A 23,268-nucleotide genomic window follows, 5' to 3' on the forward strand; every position below is an offset into this window, starting at 1 on the left:
AGAATAAGTCGGTCTTTCATCGCCAGCGGACGTTGCTTGTCCCTTGTTTCCATCCCCTAGGTGGAATATTACTCATACGCCGCGTGGCGCGATCACTGGCGATGCGGAAGTGAAATTGTTTTGTGATTGAAATGTAAATAAGCAACGCCTGCCAAAACAAATATCGTGTTTATCATTGAAAATATGTGAAAGTGCAGACCGCTGATTGACGCAGGCATCGACGAAAAATGCAGTGCACCCGTGACGTCTCCTTTAATAAATGAAAATGTGAAATTTCTAGTTTTGCTGAAATTTCAATTTGAAATGCAGCTCTCGAAAGAATAATTCAATGGGCTTTCGCTGCCCGTTCCATTTTATAAACATTTGGTTTTAAATTACCGAAAAGAAATACAGTATTTCAAAAGTAAATTTAAGGAAAGATACAAGCCGTATTGAGCTTTTGACAAGCTGCCATTAAGTGCACACTGGTTAAGATCGCACAGAAACCATATTTCAGCTTAATGTTTTCAAATAATTTATTTATAGGTTGTAAAAATTATTATAACCTTTAAAAAACTATTATAAACAACTTAATTTCTAGACGATTACACGGGAATAAAATTATCCAAAACGTACAAGTTCTATCATAGTGTAACCTTGAGACAGCCGATCGTCGATCTCTTTTTTCAAGAAACCAAAGCTCTGCCGTTTTGTATATCATTCATTGACCGGTTCGATTGTTTAGTCAGATGTTTTAAATAAATTACACATGCTACTAGGTAAACAAACATTCGGCATTGGAGCAACTCAAGCAATTAGACATTTAAGACCATCGGAAATCGTTTTTGAATTTCCCAAATTCACTGAGCTATAAAACAAGCCTATTTCTGCCGTCCCCTTACCCCTCCAGAATGCAGTCAAATGTTTTCAAAATGCTTAAATTCTTGTTTAACACATTTTGACATAATGTTTTAAAAGCGGGACAGTTTCGGTGATTAATGAATGATTTATTGAGTGAGTTCCGTTCCGAAATTCGGAAATATTTCCTTGGCATAATAGGACTTGTTGTCTTGGCGACTGCGGATTTTACAAATATTATCGCTCTTGGGGCCCAGAGTCCGTGCAACGTGTAGGTGTTTTCTTCGAACTTTCCCCGAATTTCCTTCGATTTCCATTTGGCCAATGCTAATGTAGAAATCGCAGAACGCCCCCGAAGGGCAGACAGGTAATATTTATCTCCAGCCCGCGCCCAATGAGCTCACATTTAATACGTGGTCGGAGGTAAACACGCACACGAATCGTATCTGCCGACATGTCTAATAGGAAATTGGCTAGAAGCGGCCAACTATTTGAGTTTCCCTCTGTTCCTCAGATCTGGTGGTGTATCGTAATACTAGTACGCCCGGACTTGTATAAAATAAACAGGCAAAGGTACAATAAATTGAGGCAAACTTATTTGTATGTGTGCCCGAGCAACAAAAGTACAAGAAAATACAAATATCGAACACAATGGAAACAATAATGTGCGAAACGATTGGAAATGCGCCACAGTCGCTGACGCTGTCTCCACCGCCGTTGCCCCCTCTGTCTCTGTCTCTGTCTATATCTCTATATCTCTGGGCCAGTCCGGTCAGCGTCCGATTCTCAGCCAGAAGCAGCCGGCTACCCGGAGGGTCAACATCAAGTCGCAGGCGCGAAAAGGCAATCGATTGAAATTATCGGAGTAATCGTTTAAATTTATAAAATTCTATCGGGTATACATTTTTTTATCAAATCGAAAAGAGTCTGTTTACTGAAAAGCTATTATAAGGTGTGAATCTAAAACCAATCGATAACAATTATCGAAATAATCGCACCAAGTCGATCAAGGACAGACTCCAATTTAAATGTTGGTGGCAAAAATGATGTGTGGCCCCTAATCAAAGAACTAAATGTGTTCAAAATTAATAGGAGGTCCACCATTTAAGATCAATTTTTGTCTTTCGTCGTAACTATCGAAAATATCGTAAGAAAATCGTCAGCCTATCGGTGGCAAATATTCTGTGTCTAAATTACAGAGTTAAAAGTGTGCTCAACCTCCTTGTTTTATGTATTCTTCCTTTATTTTTGTTAGAATAAAATGAATACCCTTTAAAAGATTATCCATTATATATGATAAATATTCCAAAAATAATCGATAGGCGAGTGATACAACTGATCAACGATAACCATTTTTCTTTTATTTTCGTGTTATCCAGCAGTATCAGAGCTATGCAAACGTATTAAGCTCACCAAAATACCTCCGTTTGGCACCCAAGTAGGTGACAAGTGTTAAAGTGCAATGTGCTAATTATGTCACACGGGGCGTATGCGTGCTGTTGAAAGCCAATAGCGAGTGAAAGCCAAAGTAAAAGGCGCAAACGGGAAACAGAAAATCGAGTCAATCGAATCGAAAGAAAAGGAGAAGGTGGCAAAGGAAAAGGTCTAAACGGGCATTCAATACTTGTTGAGTTATTAGCTGTGTGTGTTCGAGTGCGATTGTGGAAACAAACAAATGTCAACTGCCAATGCCCCGAGAATGTAAAAAGAAAGATGTGATAAATACGAGCCGAGCAGGAGAATCGGAAACAGAATCGGAAACAGAATCGGAATCCGTGGAAAACGAAAATGAAGTGTCAGCGTTTCGGGATGAAATTATCAATTGGGCAAGCTGCTGCTGAAATGTGATTTATCCACCTGCCTGCGGGTGAGGTGTTCTCCGGGTGTTAGCCGTGGGTAGAAGGTGTGTGCGTGTAGACAACAAAGGGAAATAATGTCATGCATTGGCTCGACGGCATTTCTTTGGATGACAATTTAATTAGCGGACGCGCCAGCGGCAGCAACGGCGACAACAGCGACGGCAATCAGCGGAAATCAACGCAGTCGAGCTCATCGCCCACCAAAGCAAGTAGGTTGCACCTATACCAGGGCACACAGTACCACAGTATGTACACCCACACCCACAAGCTTTAATTTGCTGGCGTGAGCCACCAGAGCGTGTTTATTTGGCTTAGAGCGAGAGGAAAGCGCAAACTATCCATGTAATCTAAATATATCCGCAAGGAGTGCTAGTTCGAAATTGGTTAACCTGAAGTTTTCAAAAGCTACTTGGGTGTTAAGCCACCACTTCTAAAATATTTGAACCCCCAGCAGAGTTGAAAGCCTCGTTTTCGAAGACCTTGGGAGCAAGCAGAACACATTTGACGTTTTGGGTTCAAAGATGTGAGAAAACAATAAATTATCTATAAGACATTTGGAGATGATTTACTGATTTAGAAACCGTTAAATTAAATACTTCTATACAATTTTATTTTTGAAGATCTTTTACAATTTTTATTTTCTTCAGAATTATAATAGAGTTGAGGAGGTAATCAACGACCATTAAGATCATTAATTGTAAGCAAATTGACGAAAAAGTTCCAAAGCATAATATAGTTAAGCTTAGGATTTGCTAAAAATCGTTTATGGGAAAAACTATGGTATCTAAAGTTTAGATTTCAATATAATATACAAATATTTTAATGCTTATAAATTTACTAAAATTTATATTTTTGGCTAAAATTTGTTTTTATAAAAGTATAAATACTTTTGGTAAATAAAAGTCGTTTAGAAATATAAGGAATTCAATTACAGCTGAAACAGAATCTCTCATTTCATTTTTATTTATTTCTTGTTTTGTGCAGCTATTTGCTAAAAAGCATTGCAGCGAGGAACGTGCGGCAAGAAAAGCGAAAAAAAATACTATCTGAAAATATATTTCAATTAGGCCATAAAATATACTTGAAAACGGTTTTATCCAATTACCCGATTTACTCAGCCTCCTTCAATCAGCGGGATTCCAGCCAAATTTGTCTTTCGCAGAGTAAAAATGGGATTCAAACGTATAGGGGGGAAAATGAATTGTATTCAATTTTAATTGGGCAGCAAATTATTTCAGCCCCCGCCCGTGTGCTTACTCGCGGGTTGCTCATAATTCAGTTTCAATTATTAAAAACATATTCATCATTTAGTCCGAGCAATTAGCAATGAATGAAAGGCAAATAGAAAAATCATTCGTACTTCATTCTCGATTCGATTTTATGCGGATATGGCTCATTGAACTTGTTTGTGGGTGTTTTTAAAAATATTTCTTATGAATTGATTCGGCTGTTATGGTAACGATTCCCCGGCAAACTTGTGGGGCCAATTAAATCGGTCTCGCTTCCGTTACCTTGATCGCTCGTCGATCATCCGCCAGGAACGGCCGCATTGATCTGAATTTTCCGCTAGTATTTAGCCCATTTTCCGAAAGCCTTCAATTAGCACAGCCAGATCGTGTGGAGTCAATCCGAATTGCTTGACGCATTGATTTTATTTTGGAAATAATTCGCAGCAGCTACAACTCGCAAAGTGTTGGTCGCTGTAAATCTCAGCAAATCTCAGCAAAGACGGCAAATTGCCGGCATATGGTAATTTAATTTGTAATTTATTGTTTACAAATTCCTGTTGGTTTCATTTTATATCGTAGCGTTTCTTTGCGACGTCCAAACATTGCAGCTTGTGGCATGTTGGTAAAAATAGGCACGACTCTCTCACCTTTTTGGAACGTCTGCGGATGACCCAGTAAAGCAACTAGGCAGCGTATTTGTCAGTCCGAAAATCTTAAAAATCTAAATAAGTTGTTGAGAATCAGACAGATTCAATAATAATAAATTACTGTGAGAAAATTAACACAAAAAGGCAAGCCATTTGTATTTATAACAGCTTTTATAGCTCATTATATTTATAAAATGTATAAATTTTTCTCTATTATGACCAATAGTCAATACCTTACTCTCAACATTTTTCTAGAGTCTGTATTTGATAAACTGAGTAATGTTGGCACTGTTCTTCATTTTTTATTGGATAATTCTAGAAATAATTAAATAGGTAGCACTTGTCAAACAAACTTATATTTATTCCTATTAAATAATATGTAATAATAAAGTCTTTGGACTTCTGTGCTTTCTTCGATTAGTATTTGATGGCTTATATTGAACACTAAAGGTGTTTATTTATTGATTTCTCTTAAACACATAAAGCCTGCGGAAAAGACCAATAAAATTAAAAACACAATGGCCCATAAAAATAAATTTTTGTCGGCCCTTCCGCCCTTTATCCAGAGAATTAGAAAACTCATATGTTGGCCATTATAAACTTTAACTGCTGCGGTCACACATCAAAAGTTGTGCCCAACGAGTGCAGGCATTATGTGTATTTATGAAATCGTTCATAGTCTGCCGAAAGATCCTCTCGTTCGTTTATCTGGCATAAAAAGTGACCCACACACATCTGTACATCTGTATCATAGGGAGGCACACTGCCCCATAATAGAACCATAAAATGCAACAGGCGGCGGCAGAAATAGACAGAAACTTGTTCATTTCGCTTATTTGTCAGAGAGTTTACTCGACCCCTGTCTTTAGCACCATTTCTTTTCTCTCTCTGTATTCCCCACTTTTCTTAGATTTTTTCACTCTTTTTGGAGTCGTCTAGCCGGAACAGTGCTGATCATTATTATGCTGCCGAGTATGAGTTCTAAATTATATTAATAGCCATATATTTTTGAAATGGGAAAAGGAAAACAAGTAAAGGTTAATGGAAATCAGCTTCAGTCAAAGAAAAAGCATTAACTAAATTTAAAAAAATGTATATATATATTTATTTATAAATATCAGAGCAACTGAATATGAAATATTTTCGATAAATTTTCGCCCACAAATAAGTTTTAAAATTGATATTCTTTTTTAAAATTGTACTAAAAGTTATATGCCCATCAGAAATTCCAATTTGGCCTTAGGAATTGTATAAACAAAATAATCGATCCCACTTTTTTGAATAAAATTCGAAGAAAAAGCCATCGATTGTTATTGCCAGTGAACATATTTATGAGTCCCACTGTCGGCAGACGGTTTAGCAGCTCACGCACATTCCGGCAGTTTATTGGCATGCCGTATGTTGGCCCGCTCGAATGCACCACCCCCCTTTCCCGTTATCCGCCTACTGCCCGCCGAACGCACACACACATAGGGGCAACAACAAATAAACTGTGGCTACGCAAAATATTTAACACGAAAACGCAGAATACACACAATCCGCTGGTGAAGCCAAGTGGTTGCAGTTCCCAGACGCGTGCCTCGCAGGCCACATCGTATCTGATTCTGAATCCGTTCGAGAAAGTATCTTGTGTCCGGGGCAGTGCGTTTCTCTTTGTCACCCCCAATCGCGCGTGGGTGTCCTGGCCAAAAACCACTCTCCCCCAACCATACATATAAGTAAATGAAAGTGTGTTCAAAAGTGCACCTATAAAATCACCTGGTGATCATCTTTAATGGGAGATAATGCTTAAGAAAAAAATAAAATTGAAATAAAATTGAAATTTTAATGTGCGCCTGGTTAATTGTGAATTGTCGGCATTCATAACGTTCGCCTCAATATAGCTCTTCATAAAATTTAATACAAATATTTATGAGTTCTTATTACGATACTGGGTAAGTTTATAAATGAAATAAATTCACTCTCCCCCCTTTGTTTATTCAAAATGTATATTCTTGCAAAAGATATTAAACTTGCGGAATTCGCAGATTCAATCATAACTTGGCAGTTTATATTCCTTCAATTGGCATCTTTTGAATGGAATTAAAACGTGTCTGCAATATCTTCTCTGGAATCTTTCGTAAATCTTTCACCTTGATAAATTTACGACCCCAGCCATAAATTAGCTGAAAGGAATGTATATATATATTCCATTATATAGGGTCCTGTGCGCCAGTTATGTAATGGACAAAGAAAATCCTTTCAATGCTGCCTGAGAGCAAAGAAAAAGTCCCCAAGAGGGTGCGGGTATGGTTGGGATGGATACGGGGGAGGCCGTCAAGGAGCGAGGCTGAATTGTAACACATGTAAATATTAATGAAGGATGACAATGTGTACTTGACAACTTAATCGATAAATCAATTGCTATGCCAGATAATGCTTTACCCCTTTTGAATAAAAAATGTGTGTTCCGCTACAGTTTTTTGTCTGGCCCTTTGTGGCTGTTTGATAAGGAGGTTGAGGGTGGGGGGCGCTCGGTGCGTGTGTAGCATACATCCTGGAGCTGGTACATTGTGTAACCCACAACCCACAAACATACCGTCCAGACAGCGTCGCCGCAAAACCCATAAAGAACGGAATGTCATTGAACATCTAGATATTAAAACGGGAATCAGTATTCCGCACGGCATGCCGCCGAACCCAAGATTTTTAAGGTGCCATGAAACGTATTCAAAATGACAAGGCACTTTCAAAAATAAATTTTCTTTAAAAAAAGAAGGCCACCAAATCTAACAGGCTTATAGAATTTACAACCGTAATAGAGGTGTTCAAAATAATAAGCCTGTTGCCATTTATAATTTTTTTAAAGTAACCTGTAAACCTTTTTTAAGCCAAGGCAAACATTTTGTATACAAGAATTGAGAAAGGACAATGTCAAAACCCAAATTTTTTATGAAGAAATTTTTTTTTAATTAATGCCAATATTATGCTGAAATCCCTAAAATGAAGATGCATTTAATCGTTATATAGAACTAAAAAAAAATTGTTAATGATAGTTTCTTTATAAGACTTTAATATTTACAATCAATTATTTTTCAACTGCAGAAAGTTTAGATTTACTATACTTATGACGGTTCAAGCGGAGGTTTGTTATCCTGTTGTGCGCCCCAATAACGATTTAACCTATCTGGCGCCCACATATGTAAGGGTTTGCTTCATTAAACTGTCACCGCCGTGGATTGGTTATGGATAAGTTAAAATGGCTAGCTACATACTAATACGTATATGATAGTCGAGGAACTTGCCTATAGCGTTTCTCTCTTGTTTCTTACTATACTGCATATTAGGAGTTATATATGAGAAACCTTTAAACTATTTGAGCCCGATGCCAATATCTTTTCCGATACAAACTGATATATTAATTATATTTTAAGGCCTACAGAAAATGCTGTCATTGCCAAAAATATTTATACAGTCTTGTATGATACATCATGTTACTTTGCTATTGTATTCAACTGTTTCTTTTTCCAGGCTGCGTTTTTCTAATATGTAATTTTTCAATGCGCTTACATACTCTGCTCTTGTCTAAATAAATACGCTCTCAGCTATTTGTAAACAAAGCGATCGAAGCTAAAACCAAACAGAACCAAAATAACAATTCAAAACCAAAAAAATAAAAGAAAACACACACAAAAACAAAATCAAATAAGCAAGGAAATAATTTTCCATTTTCTTTATTATGATTTTGTCTTTATCCCCTATCTTCCATTCTGTTACCTCTACCCTTTATATTTTCTGTGATGTTTTGTGTTTGTGTACATTTTTTGTTTGACTTTATGTGTATTTTGTTTTTTGTTTGTTGGTTTTTCTTTCACATGCGGGAAAACTAATGCACGACTATGCTCCGAGAACGAAGACGTCATGCACACTATAAGCTAAACAGCAGGTAAACTTAAAAATAATATCCATTACTAGCTATAAGCTCTAAAATTAAGTATACGTCCTAAAATTTAAAAGAATGGTGTGCCCCCTTGAAAGCGATCGGAACTATAAGAGAAAAAGCTTTGCGATATAGCTTTAAAGGAGGGGAACAAAGCTCCTCTCTTATATTTTACATTAAAATTTGTGAAGCTTTTTTGATCAGTAAAAGCTTATTAACATATGTCTTTATACCCGTTACTCGTAGAGTAAAAGGGTATACTAGATTCGTCGGAAAGTATGTAACAGGCAGAAGGAAGCGTTTCCGACCCCATAAAGTATATATATTCTTGATCAGGATCACTAGACGAGTCGATCTAGCCATGTCCGTCTGTCCGTCTGTCCGTCTGTCCGTCTGTCTGTCCGTCCGGATGAACGCTGAGATCTCGGAAACTATAAGAGCTAGGCTATTGAGATTAGGCGTGCAGATTCCTGAGCTTCTTACGCAGCGCAAGTTTGTTTCAGCAGAGTGCCACGCCCACTCTAACGCCCACAAACCGCCCAAAACTGTGGCTCCTACAGTTTTCATGCTAGAATAAAAATTTTAACTGAAATGTCTTGTTCTCATCAATACCTATCGATTGACCCAAAAAAAAGTTTGCCACGCCCACTTGAACGCCCACAAACCGCCCACAAACTTCAAAAAATCGTAAATATGAACGCGGATATCTTGGAAAATATCAAAGATTGAGAAATGGGATTTCAGATTTAGATTCCTTAGGCTTAAGCGCAGCGCAATTTTGTCACGCGAATATGCCACGCCCACTAGAACGCCTACAAACCGCCCAAACCTGTGGCGCACACAATTTTCACGCTAGATCAAAAATGTTAACTGAAATGTATTGGTCTTGTCAATACCTATCGATTAATCCAAAAAAAACTTTGCCACGCCCACTCTAACGCCCACAACGCTTAAAGCTGTCTACCGCCGGTAGGTGGCGCATTTCAATCTCGCTTTGCTGCTTGCATATCTCCATTTTCCTTTGGTCCCTTTAGCTGAGTAACGGGTATCTGATAGTCGAGGCACTCGACTATAGTGTTCTTTCTTGTTTTAGTTCTGTATTTTATAGAATATTGTATCACCATAAAATGTTTGAAAATAATAAGCTTTGGAATATTTGTTTACAAAATATGTATCTTCCAAATTTTGAACATGATTGGTAGCTCTAACCATAATTAACGAATCATCTCTTCGATCTGGTCGATATTGGTGAGCCATAAATTATAGCCGCATTCCCACACTTTCAGGTACTTTCCCAAATTACTCCAACTATTGCTTAGGCAAACAGCTTGGTGAATTTTAAAGTCCAAGATTAAACTGTCCCCGTCAAATTTATGTCAAAATAAACAATAGATACAGCGGCGGTAAGTGACAGCGGCGATTAGCTTTAAAACAAATTGGCATGAGTTTAAAAGAGGTGCGGACTCCTTAATTTATATTTATGCTTCTGACGCGCTCAGTTAAGCTTTGCTAATTTTCTAATTGGCTGATAAATAAGCGGATTCACACACATTTTTCATTAACGAAAATATTATTTATTGGAAGTGGGGGCCAACATGTGAACTTTACATAATGAATAAACGACAGAGAGGAACTGGCCGATTGAGTGGACTTATTTTTAAAATGTTGTGCGTATAAGAACACATATATGTCCAAGATTTAATGGGATCCACCAATGTGTGGGTGCCAGATATAGTTTTATTTAGGCTGCCAATGTCGCGACACATTTCACTAGAAGAGAGGGCAGCCTGGTCGTGCAATTTATTCCATTCTGATCTCAATAAAAGAGCTGTTAATTTAATTGAAAATGCGGTTATTGTTAATTTACTCTATCATCTGCTGCTTACCAAAGAAATAAATTAATTTCTTCTATACCCAGTTACAACATTGTCAATTGAAAAAACCCAAACGAAATCCAGCATGGAATGCGATTAAAGGCTTGATTAATTTCCATTTATATCCTATGTTATCAATACCGAGGCTGAACCCCACAAAAAATGGACCAAACGGAAATTTCATTCAACAAATAAATTTGAGAGTAAATATAGTCAATGTGCTTGGAGAAAAAATTAAAAAACAATATTGACATAATTAGATGGTTAATTGATTATGCAAGCAATACATATTATTTTATTTTTTATCCAGCCCTGAACAGACAACAAAAAATGTCAAATATTTGTACAATTGTTAATTAATTTTTTGCCAATTAATGAAAACTTTAATAGTTTGTGAAAAGATTTAAGAAAACATTTTAAAAACCAACAAAGACCTGCCTTAAAGCAACACTTGCAAATTCAAACAGAAGTTTACCCGATTCATTGTTACAATTTTGTGGATGAATTTACACTTTGCTTATTCTGCTATAAACTTGTTTTTTACCAAAATGTGTTTTTTTTTAATTAATTTTTTGTAGCTAAAATATTTTTCTTGATATAAACTAGGTTATTAAACGAAGTATTATTTACATGTGGCGAAAAACATTACGTTCTGAATATTTATCCATAAAAGCCCTGTGGAGAGAATGTTCGACGAAGGTTCGCAATACTTGATTTTAATGTAAATTTTCTACAGCTCCGGAGATATTCAAAATAATTATTACATAACTTTTTAAGTATTCGGCATAAATGCGAGTAGTCTAAAAAGAGTGATTTCTATATTTACTATTACAAGTGATACCGTAAAAAAATAAATAAATATCGCCTCGACCTATTAAAATTCTTGATAAAGAAAATGTACATATGGGTAAAAAAAATATTTTTTCTTAAGTACCAGTGCGATTAAATTTATTAGTTTGATCATAGTGTTTGACTAGCTTTTGTTTTTAAATATTTTGTTCAAGAGCATCTAAAGTTCGTTGTCCTTTCCATTAGTTACCCATTTAGCTTTCCGCGCTCTTTATTCGTACGGTTCACGGGGCTTTTGTTAATCTTATAAACGAATACTCGACACAGCATGCGTACATTTCATTGAGAACGTTGATTTGTTGTTCCTTCGATTTACTCGCCCAAATTTGCTTTATGAAACTTTTTTGCTGCGTTCGCTATTCGTTTTCGTTTTTAATTTTCCTTTTAATTTGTATAAAAATTGAAGCAGACAAAGCTTGTTGCTCTTGGCGGCAGCGTTCAATGCCAGTCGTCGGCGACTGTTGTTCTAGTCGCTTTATTTTTTGGCCAAAACTGATCTCGCCTAACTGTCAGTTTTCGGTTTATAGTCGACTCGTGCGGTTTTGCTGCGGGGAAATTGTCTTCTGTTCGCCCATTTCTCATATTGTCACGCGGCTGGTTGTTAACAGAAACTATAATTAATTATTTAAGTTAATGTGAAGTCGATGAGAAAGGTGCGGCTGTGAAAATATCGTCGATGATTGCATAAACTTGGGAAAAACCCGTACAAGTGTGTCGCTTCAGCTACCAGTGCAGATAGTTTTCTAAAATAAATGAAAGGCGCCAAGACAACTCGAACTCAATATGAAAGGAGCAAGAGCAAGAGCAACAAACGCTCGGAAAAGTCGGCCAAGTAAGCTGAAATCGAAGAAAAATTTTATCCATTTACATTTCCTTTTCCCAATGCCTCGCCAAATGCACTTTAATTTCGGGAACGGACATCTGGCCCTCGAACATTATAAAAAGTCATTAACATTTTTTCTAATATCCGTACACTTTAGCGGTCGTATAATAAACAATATTCGCTTATGGCCAGCCGAACTAAAAATAATTCCAGTTTGTTTATCATCGGTTCGTGTACATTGTCCAACTTGATTTTACTCTACAAAGTTGTATACAAAGCTCGCTAATAATGTTTACTCATGCAAATCTATCTAGAATCTGTGTATTTTTCTTAGTGCCTGTGTATAAGGTTCATGTGTGTGAAGACTTCAATAAAACTGCCATAGTTTGCTTTGCTATCGATCATCAGCTTATCGATTTTATTGTTTGGTATATTTAGAGCAAACGTGACGCTAAAAAGCGTATTTTGTGTATATTGAAAGTCCACGAAAAAGAATTAAGAAACTAGGGCTGGACAGCATAGGCGAACCAGTATCTTTGAACCAGAACGAATTTGTACACAAATATTTAAAATACACATCTTTTTTTAGACAAATTAATTAAAATATGAATACAATTATGTTATGTTTTATGGAAACATATTAAAGCAGTAATGTTTTTCTACAGTTCGTATAACTTGGTACACTGATATTACATGCCAGAAGTGCATTTCTTTGTGAATAATTTTTACCATCTCGGCAACTGAGTCAACTTTAAACAACGAAATTTCAGGAAAATTTAAATATTGATCAATAAATTGTACTTTGTTAATCATCATAAACATCAAAGAAATTCTGAGAAATTACAAAAATATGAGAGTTCCAAAAATGTAGTCGAGGAATAACGGGTGAAAGGAGTGTGGAATGGGGGATTAATATATAGCTGTTTTTTATGACATAGTAAATTGATACATTTTTTTGATAGAAGTCACTATAAAACTTTGCAATCTACACCACTTTGAATAAAAATAAAATTTATATTTTGAAAGGTTGTAGACGTTTGCTTATCTGTTTCAATGCGAGGTATGGTACTCGTTTTTTTAAACCATCGAAACGAAACTTTTCTTATAGTTGTTTTATAAAACTTTAGAAAAGAATAACTGACTGACTTAAAACTTAAATTAATTTTAATGTCTTTTGAGGCTTGCTAGCCGATTAAGTCTTTTCGTTTTATTATCACATGGATATATTCGGTAATGTAAACAGCACGTGGTACTAGTTATTTTGTGTTTAAGAAAAGACATAATAAGTGGCGCCATTTGTTGTCATATTTATTTTGGTTAACAGTAATGGGAATCTGGTATCCGAGGCACTCGACTAAAGCGTACTATCCTGTTTTTTTATAATTCTTTATCTTAAATGTTCATTAGCATTACCCTTGCATTACGTGTTTCAAAGAAAAAGAAAAATAGGCATAACGTTAAACATTTTTTGTAAAATCCCCAAAGTGTGATTTGTATCGAAAAATTATTGTACATTTGACTAAATAAATACACTTAACTAGGCTTATAAGCAGGGACGTTTATCCCCACCGGTCCCAACAGCTGAAAGTTTCTAAATTTTGACTTTAACAGTTTCACCGTTCTTTCTCCCAAACCAATTAAAATTCTTAAAGTCTTGGTATGCAATACGATTAAACCATCACTGGAGATTTTAAATTCTGCGGCTATAGTATATAGTAGCACTCTGATGGTGCGCCTCGTCACTACGTGGAACGCGACTCGGAAATGAAGGGATGAATCATTTATCATGTACGCCTAAAAGACTACCATACATTCATGGATCATTCCAAAGATTTTCGAGAGAGCGTGTAATACTATTCACAAAAGTATTTAGAATGGAAACTCTTTTTCAATCACACAAAATAAATGACACTTGTCTGAGTTGAGCGTGGTGGCCAAATATTTGAAAATCTTTTGTGCCTTATAAATATGGGGCGATGTTTTCAGATCTACGCATTCCACAATTCGATGGGGAGACAGTCTCCCAGACGAGATATGTACGTTCAAATGTATGTACGCATTTGTGTTCATAAATATTTGTTCATGCAAGCATATGAGATGGCTCTAAGAGCTGGGGTCCCACAAGCGATCGGCAGTTTGTCAAAAATTCTCAACGCAGACAGGAGTGTCAAATCGCTTGGTTTAAAAAACGTAAGTTATGGAAAATTTGCAAAGAATCCCAATTTTATGGATCATTTGGGATTTGAATAGATCTTTTAAGATGCTTAATTTGATTTGCAAAGAAGAGGCCGTGCGCTAAAAAGTCAAGGGAAACTTTGGAATACTCTTTGTGGAGATACCCGATTGAATTTATTTTCTTAGCAAATTCTGGTAAAATTTTCCCTTAGTTTGCTACGTACGCCAACAGCCGTTGATTGGATAAAATAATTTATTTATGCATCGTTGTTGTAATTTATAGCTCTGCTGTGCTTGTTTTCCTCTTCCTTGGTGTTTTTTCTTTAGCACCACCTCCAAACGCACCAAATCGGTGATATATTTATATTTATTTTTTCTACAACGCCGCTTTTTTATTATTATTTATTTATACATGCCGAGTGTTGAAAGGCCGCAGCCATATAGTCGAGGAGAACGTCTAACAATTGGTACCAATGCTAGACCTATCCGGTTCAGTTGACTTACAGCATTCGTTGAAGAACGACCCGTGTCTTTAAGCGAATCACATATTTTTGATAGGCCAAGTTGGGAAAGAGTTAGGAATGTTGATAGGCTGCCGTTCGCCATGGCAACCGCTTAGCAATCGAAGGCAAATAATTAGTTTTATTATTTATAACACTACTCCTTTCCCAAGCATAATAACTGAATTAATTTGGATCCTTTCAGATTGGACAGAAAGTCTTCGCGGGGCATGATATACGAAAATGAGGAGCTCAGGCTGCGCACCATTAACATTAATGCTGAAGTGGAACGAGGTACGGCCAAATTCGATGATAGCTGATCAAAAGCTGGCTAGTAGCGCCATAAAATAAAAAATACTACAACAAACAGGAAATCAAATAATCGTTAAATAAATGGCGCAAAAAACAACCTAAAAACAGCCAATTAAAAAGACATTAGACGGTGGCTAAGGAAACCAAAATAATCCTACAGAATATAGCTAAAGAAATATCTCTACACGCACCTACTCGTACATAAATATCTGCCCACCTCTTCAGATATATCTGTCGGAATATTCATTAAAAATGTTTTCATTGCCAAAACATAAGATAAGCGAATGTAAACAATGCGATTTGAGGTGTCTAAAGGTCTGACAGCTCTGCGTGATGTCCACGTGCTGTTCCTTAGACTCGGCCAAATGCTATTTAGAGATGTCCATCCCGGGCTTTGCCCTGGGTTTCTTGGTTGAGAAACGCTAATAAGTTTTCCCATTTCCAGGGCAATCGGACATCAAGCGCCTGCGGCGGGAAAATGAGCAACTGCGTCGGGAAATCTGGACTCTGCGGGACGAGTGCGACAGGCTCAACAAACGCTTCAAGGCGAAGCTCAATGAGCACGAGTTCGGTGGATGCAGGGGCAGCGGGGGGAGTGGCGGCACCTGCCACGCCTACCGCTGCAGCGGCGGAGGCGGTGGGCGTGGGAGCGGAGGTTGTGATGTAAACAGTGATGTAAGTGGACTAGCATTTGCAAAAGAGAAAACCATTGTGTTATATATTAACGATTTGAAAGATGGATTCAAATTTTTGAAAATATCTTTTAAAAACTTTTAAAACAAGAGCAACGTTCAGACGATTACATGTTCTAAGTAAAATATTCTAGCAGTCATTAACTTATCTAGTAAATGAATAATTTTGTTTTACATTTTCAAATGGTATATGAAAAGCCGGGAGTCTTAAACGCCTTAAAGTTACCCATAACTAATTCATAAGCCCAAACAAATTTGTTCAATTAATTTCAAGTTTCATTCTGTGGTTTTTAAAAATTCAGTACAATAAATTAATATTTAACTAAAAGCCAAATTACAAAAATTGGCCTGTGAAAAAATTATTAAATAAAACATTAATTAAGTGTATCTGTTGCTCTTTACGGTGTTTAATTGCAAGCGCAATCATATTTTTGGAACTTTTGGAAAACCTACCATTTCTAAAATGTTTTTGAACTTGACAGGACTCTGACTCATGTGATACGTGTCGTGGGGCAGACGACGGCCACTGCAGCGACGAGTGCTGCCAGGAGGGTGGATCCTGTGCTCCGCTAAAGCCCCCACTGCCGCCGGAGGTGCCCAGCCACCCGTCTCCATCCAAGAACGAGGAGGGTGGCACTGGCAACCAGAACAAGGAGCAGCAGCCCATGCACTTCGATCACCTGTCGGTGGTGTCCGAGGAGACCCTGAGCAACCCGGAGCTGATGCTCGTCCAGCAGCAGGAGCACCTCACCATCTGCCAGCCAGACCCCCACGGATCGCAGAGCACTCTGCCCAGCATGATGGGACCGCTCACCCCGCTGACGCCCATCGAACTGGTGGCCAATCAGCTGAACGACCTGCAGGCGATGGTGCCACCATTGTCCTACTTCGAGAACATCCTGACGCAGCACATGGGCGCACGTAATGCGGGTAAGTAGACCTCTCTGCTTTTGGAAATCGGTTGATTTAAAAATAATTACTTCAAATACTTAACAGATTCTATGTAAATCATTTCGAGAAATTTTTGAATATAAATATTCTGTCATTTCATTCCAAATAAGAAGGAAAACAAGGAAGAACGCTATAGTCGAGAACCTCGACTATCAGATACCCGTTACTCAGCTAAAGGGACCAAAGGAAAATGGAGATATGCAAGCAGCAAAGCAAGATTGGAGTGCGCCACCTACCAGCGGTAGACAGCTTTAAGCGTTGTGGGCGTTAGAGTGGGCGTGGCAAAGTTTTTTTTGATCAATTGATGGGTATTGACAAGACCAATACATTTCAGTTAAAATTTTTTATCTAGCATGAAAATTGTGGGCGCCACAGGCTTGGGCGGTTTGTGGGCGTTAGAGTGGGCGTGGCATATTCGCGTGACAAAATTGCGCTGCGCTCAAGCCTACGGAATCTAAATCTGAAATCCCATTTCTATATCTTTGATATTTTCCGAGATATCCGCGTTCATACTTACGATTTTTTGAAGTTTGTGGGCGGCAAACTTTTTTTTGGGTCAATCGATAGGTATTGATGGGAACAATACATTTCAGTTAAAATTTTTATTCTAGCATGATAACTGTAGGAGCCACAGTTTTGGGCGGTTTGTGGACGTTAGAGTGGGCGTGGCACTCTGCTGAATCAAACTTGCGCTGCGTAGGAAGCTCAAGAATCTGCACGCCTAATCTCAATAGCCTAGCTCTTATAGTTTCCAAGATCTCAGCGTTCATCCGGACGGACAGACAGACGAACAGACGGACATGGCTAGATCGACTCGGCTAGTGATCCTGATCAAGAATATATATACTTTATAGGGAAACGCTTTCTTCTGCCTGTTACATACTTTCCGACGAATCTAGTATACCCTTTTACTCTACGAGTAACGGGTATAAAAAGAGCTCTTAGTACTAGTTTTGCTAAAACTAATAAACAAATTAATTACTTATTACAAAATATGTTAGTTCAAACATTTTGTATTAATTTTTTTGGTTTATTTAAAAAATATATATACAGCGCTATAGCAAATAAATCTTAAATTTGGTGTAAGACCATTTCTTTAAAATGTCTTTCTTTTATCTTCTTTAAATATTAATTATATTTATACAACAACAATATTAATAAGAATGCCAGACAATAGTTGCTACTAACAACTTGTTAGTTAAAGCATCTATTATGTATTTTTTGGATTATTTAAAAAGTATTGAGCGCTAAATGAGATCCATTTTAAATACTGTATTAAACCATTTCCTAAAAATTATTTTAAATTGCTTTCACTGCCCTTTTCTGAAACCCTCACAACTATTTAGAAAGTTAAGCAACAGAAACAATTTTTTAGACTTAAATTATTCAAATATATTGTTATATTTTTTGATTATTGGACAACTTAAAGTGCTGAGACCATAGGTAAAGAATTACAACGAAGCTATAACACACAGAAGCTAATTAAACTAATCAGATATTATCAAAGTTATTGGTAGTTACTAGAAAATTCTATTAACAGAACTATTTTGCAGCCCAAACGCCCTCTCCGGAGTTGGGAACGAGTTCGAGCACCACCACCGGCAAGACGATGCGGCACACGAACGGCTGGGACTACAACCTGCAGTCGCCCTTCACACAGCGCAAGTACTCCGATATGTCGTCGCCGTCCCGCTCGCCACCGCCGCCCGTGAGTACGATGACCACCTTTGTGCCCACGTCGACCCTGCAGACGATGCCCAGGATCGCCCTGAATGCGCCACCGCATCTGCCGGAAGGTGGCAACATCGAAACGGTGGCCATCACCACGAATGCCGCGCAACATGCGCTCAACAGTCCGAAGCACTTCTTTGCTCCGATCAAGCCGCGCTTGAGGCTCAACACCAAGTTGGCCAACCAGGGACAGGACCTGGAGCAGGATGACCTACCGCCAGGATCGCCGCCGCCGCCCCTGCGAGATCCACCGGATATATTCGTGAACAACGCCCTGGCCTCGCCCTACCAGCGACGGGTGTCTCCACAAGTAAGTCCTCGTCACCGGCGGTCCACTCACTCGCATTGCCACGCCCACAGCCACCAGCGCAGCCGCCAACGTCCACAGCCGACCCACTGCTCCCTGCATCGGGCGGTGGTGGATGTGGCCGCTGCCGTTGGTTTGGGTGAGGTGGGTCCGCACCCGGGATCCAGTGTCCTGGACATATACACTGCTGCTCTGGCGGCAGCCGCTGCCGCCAGGTGCTCTCCACTTCCGACGGTCCGGTCCGCGGAACCCATCTATGCCACAGCACAAAAGCCCGGCCACAATACGTGCATCTCGGCCACGGCTTTCACACAGCCGGTGATGACCATCACCACCCACTCCACCAAGACCACCACTTCGCCACTGAGATTGGCCGGCAAAGCGAAGGCCGTTGGCGAGGCCAAGAGGGTGGCCAAGTCCGCGGAGAACGTCAGTCAGGTGAGGGATCCTCTGGCCGGCAGACGATCATCCTCGTGTCATAGTCATATCGTTCCAGTCCTCGGACTAGCTCATCTCAAATTGGTTTAGATTCAGTGTTTAATCTTTCCTGAATAGTATGGACAGATTTGTATCTGTTCCATAGCTGTCTGTAGTTTTACTTATCTTTATTCTCTTTTATCTAAGGAAAAACTATTATTATTTATCCTAAATGTATTATCAATTTAGATGGCTTGTTGAAAGTCAGAAACAGTCGATTTGTCTTGTGTCCTTAAAAATATGAACTCATTCATTTTGGAAATTTCGTGAATCTACTACTTAAATTTTAAACCCTTTGTAAGCGTGCCCAACTATATTAATTTATATTAAGTTCAACATATATCAAAATATCCCTTTTCGACACCTTTAAAATGCAAATTTGTTAATTTAAGTGTCTAAATAAAAATAGAATGTTTAGTTCAATTTGGCTTAAATTAACTTTTTTTTCCTTACCGATTTGTTTAAAAAAAAAAAGATATTCTCATTTTGGTTGATTGTTAACATCTCAGAATCTACGGAATCATATGTAGTTCATGGTACCCATACTTATTAGCTAAGAACATTCGATTATTTTCCCCCAACTCTATTTGTTTCACGTCTGATTTGGATAGTATCCCTAGATGTGTTTCAGACAGAGTCTTTAAAGTATTTTAACAATAAAATATAAATGTTTACCTTTGTAGTTTTAAAAACGTGATCTTCTCTCCAAATCTTAACTAATTTATTTATCTCCCAAAATATTGCAATGCTTTCGCTTGAATATAGCCAATTGTTTATATATTTATAATGATTTATATAAAATTACCGCCAGACGGATTCGGTCAACTTGGAGTCGATTCTGAACGACATCGAGACCATTTCGGAGGACATACTGGCCATCCAGTTGGAGAAGAGCAAGTCGCGTGACAACCTAAGCCACAATAACAACAAGGACGACGATCGGGCGAAGAAACCCTATCGCTCCGAGATGAATCTGTATTTGCAGTACGACGGCACAAATCCGACCATATCGCCCGCCACAACGGAAACGGAAATGGGAACGGCTACACCGGCAGTGACCTCGTCCAGTGAGTCGGGAAACAGTGGGAGCAGTAAGTTAGTGCGCCGCACCAGATCATTGGAGAGGGAGCACACCGACAGTCCTGCACCGCACATTCCGGACCCCATGGCACCGTTTCCCGACAAGTGCACCTATCTGGGATTCGAACAGGTGAATCAGGCGGCAGGTGGGGCCGGAGTGGCCCCCCAATCACCGAATGGGCAGAGGCCGCCCATTGCAGCCAAGCCGAACGTACCGCTAAAGGCACCGCCCCCGCTGCCACCCGCTCGCAGGCCAACCATGCCCTCAGAACCACCGCCCCCGCCTCCAACCACTTCCGCTTCCGGCGTCATCGGTCTGCCGCCCAACAAGAGCCACCTGTACAAGTCACTGGCCTCGGCGGCTGCCAAAAGAGCCATCTTCCGCTCCTCGCCGTCGCAGTTAACCAGATCCCTGGATGTGGATCTAACGGGGACGGAGGGCGAGGCGGGCGGGGAACAGGCAGCTGCTGCAAATGTGAGTACAGAAATAACCAGTAATTTTATCCCTGGAAGAGTCATTGCAAATTCATCAGCCTAAAGCCAAACAATTGTGTGTTCTAGTTTGACTCTTGTCTGAATCTGAATGAAATGGGGCTACGAAAAATAAGAGTCTTTTAAATTTGATGACTCGAGTTCAGTTTCAAATTAAATGTGAAGAAAATAAATTTGATTTTGAGATTAAATATTACTTGAATTTTCACTGTTATAAAATGAGCGTCATTTAAAATTTGAGAACTCTAGTTCAGTTTTAAAATAAAAGACCATACTCTTTGTATGCACTTAAAATGTAATGTAAATATTAATTACTATTGATTAATATAAATTTGATATTGAGAATTAATACTACTTGGTTTTAATGTTATAGTATTGGTTAATTCTAATTTAGACTAATACGTTTAATAAAATTGTTTTTAATCAAATTTAATTTAACATTATTTAGACATTAGCCATTACTTAATATTTTCTATCAAGTGCTTCTTATAATTTTAAAACCATATAAATATTAGTTTAATTGAACAATAAATGGAGACTTTGAGGAATATCGGAACAGAATATTTGCTCTTTAAGGCTGCCTATCAATTCCTTCGTATATTTTATGGATGGGCAATGAATTATCATTTCAAAATTATGGACATTCATATCAATCTAACCACTCAAAACCCTTTCAGATGGATGAGTTAGCGCGGCGAAAGGCGCGACGCGTGTCCATCGTGTGTGGATCCGGACAGCGGGCACAGCCGGATGAGGTGGCCACGTCCGTTACTACCCTGCCCATGGCCACCGCCAGCTGTGTGGACCTGAGCACCGTGCTCACCCACCCGAGCATCAAGGCCTTCAAGATGAGTCACAGCACCCCCAGTTCGCCGCATTCCTCGCGTCGCCGCACCAACAGCAACTCGATGGCACCTCCGCCGGGAGCGCCAGTGGGTGGTGGACACCCCGAGGTCGGGGCCACTGCGTCGGCACCGCCCAGCACCACCCACCACCACCACCATCGCAAGGAGGGCAGCGATCCGGTTCCCATGACGGCCACCGTCAGTCGGACCAAGTGCTCCAGGCGGCACTCCGAGGGCACTGTTCACACGTTGCACAGGAACAGCGCCGCCAGCGGAGGAGGAGGTGGAGGAGGAGGAGGTCACCACCACCACAGCCACGGGCACCACCACCCGCACAACGGGATGGTGATCAGCAGCAACCCGCACCACAGCCACCATTCCCACCAGGACAGCAACCACGAGACGGCCACCTCGTTGTCCGATCGCAACTCCAATAGCTTCGCCTCCTCGCGGGAATCCTCCACGAGCTTCAGCATGCGCTCCAACCGCCGGAAGATCTCGGTCAGCTCGCACACGGGCGGCAAGATTCCGTGGTGCGGCTGCTGGGGCAACGGGTGCCTCTAGATTGGGGAAGGGTTTCATCATCTACCGTCCAGGAACAAAACTCGGTGTAATTCACTTAGCTGGCTTTCATAAGACTACCTAATCAAAAATAGAAACTAGGAAGAGTTGATCGAAAAGATGTGTCAAAATGTTAATTGAATGCATTTATTTTTTTTGCAATCAGTGGATAGAAAAACAAACGATTCACTTTTAAAATAAAGAATACAAATATAGCACCTGTGCAAATCATGCATTAAAAACAAAATACATTAAAGTATTGCATTGCTCCGAACAATGGCATAAAAGTCATTAAAAATCATAAAATTAATTTCAAATTTGTTCTGCTAGTCTGAATTGTTAGTCAGGAATTGGAATCATTGAGTAAAATAAGTTAAAGCCAATATTATTAAATTGTCAATTTTATAATAGACAATTTGATTAGCTTGCATTGACTAAAAGCAAAGCTTAACATTGTTAAACAAACGTGATTACCAAAAAATCATTATGTTCTAAATAGTTATATTTCACTTTGATTTTATTTCTGAATCTAGTCAGGTTTATCCTTCTCTCTTTAAAATTGGTTTTAATAACAACTTTAATAACCACCTTTTTTGATTAGCCCAAAAGTAACCTAGGTATTGACCATAGCTAAGTGAATTATACTGTATTCCATTCATGAGTGTACATTTATAGATCTTTATATATCCAATTTACTTGTTTGTATATGGCTTAGTAAGTGTAGATTGTTTAAGAAAAGCGGCCCAGCATTTTGTTTCTAGAAACAAAGTACAAAACAATTTTAAACAGTTTAAAATTTAACCAGCGAAATTGTTACCAATCTTTGTTGTACATATTTTTGTATAGAAACAATTAAGTTGTAGCATTTAAACTTTGACCTCGAACAAGAAATCATGTAAATTCAATGAACCTATGTTATAATTGTTGCTGAATTCGGAGAGAATACAAATCAGAAATATAAAATAGACAATTATTTATTATATCTCTTGACCTGATTGAGTAATAACTAATTTAATTATAGGTAAGTGTTCAAGTCCTTGAAATTTTAAGAATATCAAATAACACAATGATATAATGTTTTAATACTTATTGATTTAACATGTATCGC

The 23,268-nt window shown here is 38.7% G+C and overlaps 1 protein-coding gene across 15 annotated transcripts; it reads left to right on the plus strand.

Moving 5' to 3' along the window:
- On the plus strand, positions 1-23,142 carry LOC119559980 (flocculation protein FLO11). 15 transcript variants are annotated; one of them, XM_037873224.1, is made up of 9 exons: positions 1-133; positions 2,217-2,905; positions 8,461-8,497; positions 14,918-15,006; positions 15,470-15,699; positions 16,199-16,646; positions 18,221-19,143; positions 19,994-20,737; positions 21,432-23,142. In XM_037873224.1, the coding sequence occupies exons 2-9, from the start codon at positions 2,776-2,778 to the stop codon at positions 22,161-22,163; spliced, it is 3,333 nt and encodes a 1,110-aa protein (XP_037729152.1). In that variant the 5' UTR covers positions 1-133; positions 2,217-2,775; the 3' UTR covers positions 22,164-23,142. The 15 variants fall into 15 exon arrangements, with proteins under 15 accessions (XP_037729152.1, XP_037729153.1, XP_037729154.1 ...); XM_037873225.1 differs by having other exon boundaries at positions 14-133; positions 2,220-2,905; XM_037873226.1 differs by lacking the exon at positions 1-133 and adding an exon at positions 511-525.
- The last annotated feature ends 126 nt before the right edge of the window (positions 23,143-23,268 follow it).

The sequence above is a fragment of the Drosophila subpulchrella genome, unplaced genomic scaffold, assembly GCF_014743375.2.
Source record: "Drosophila subpulchrella strain 33 F10 #4 breed RU33 unplaced genomic scaffold, RU_Dsub_v1.1 Primary Assembly Seq354, whole genome shotgun sequence".
Lineage (NCBI taxonomy): Eukaryota > Metazoa > Arthropoda > Insecta > Diptera > Drosophilidae > Drosophila > Drosophila subpulchrella.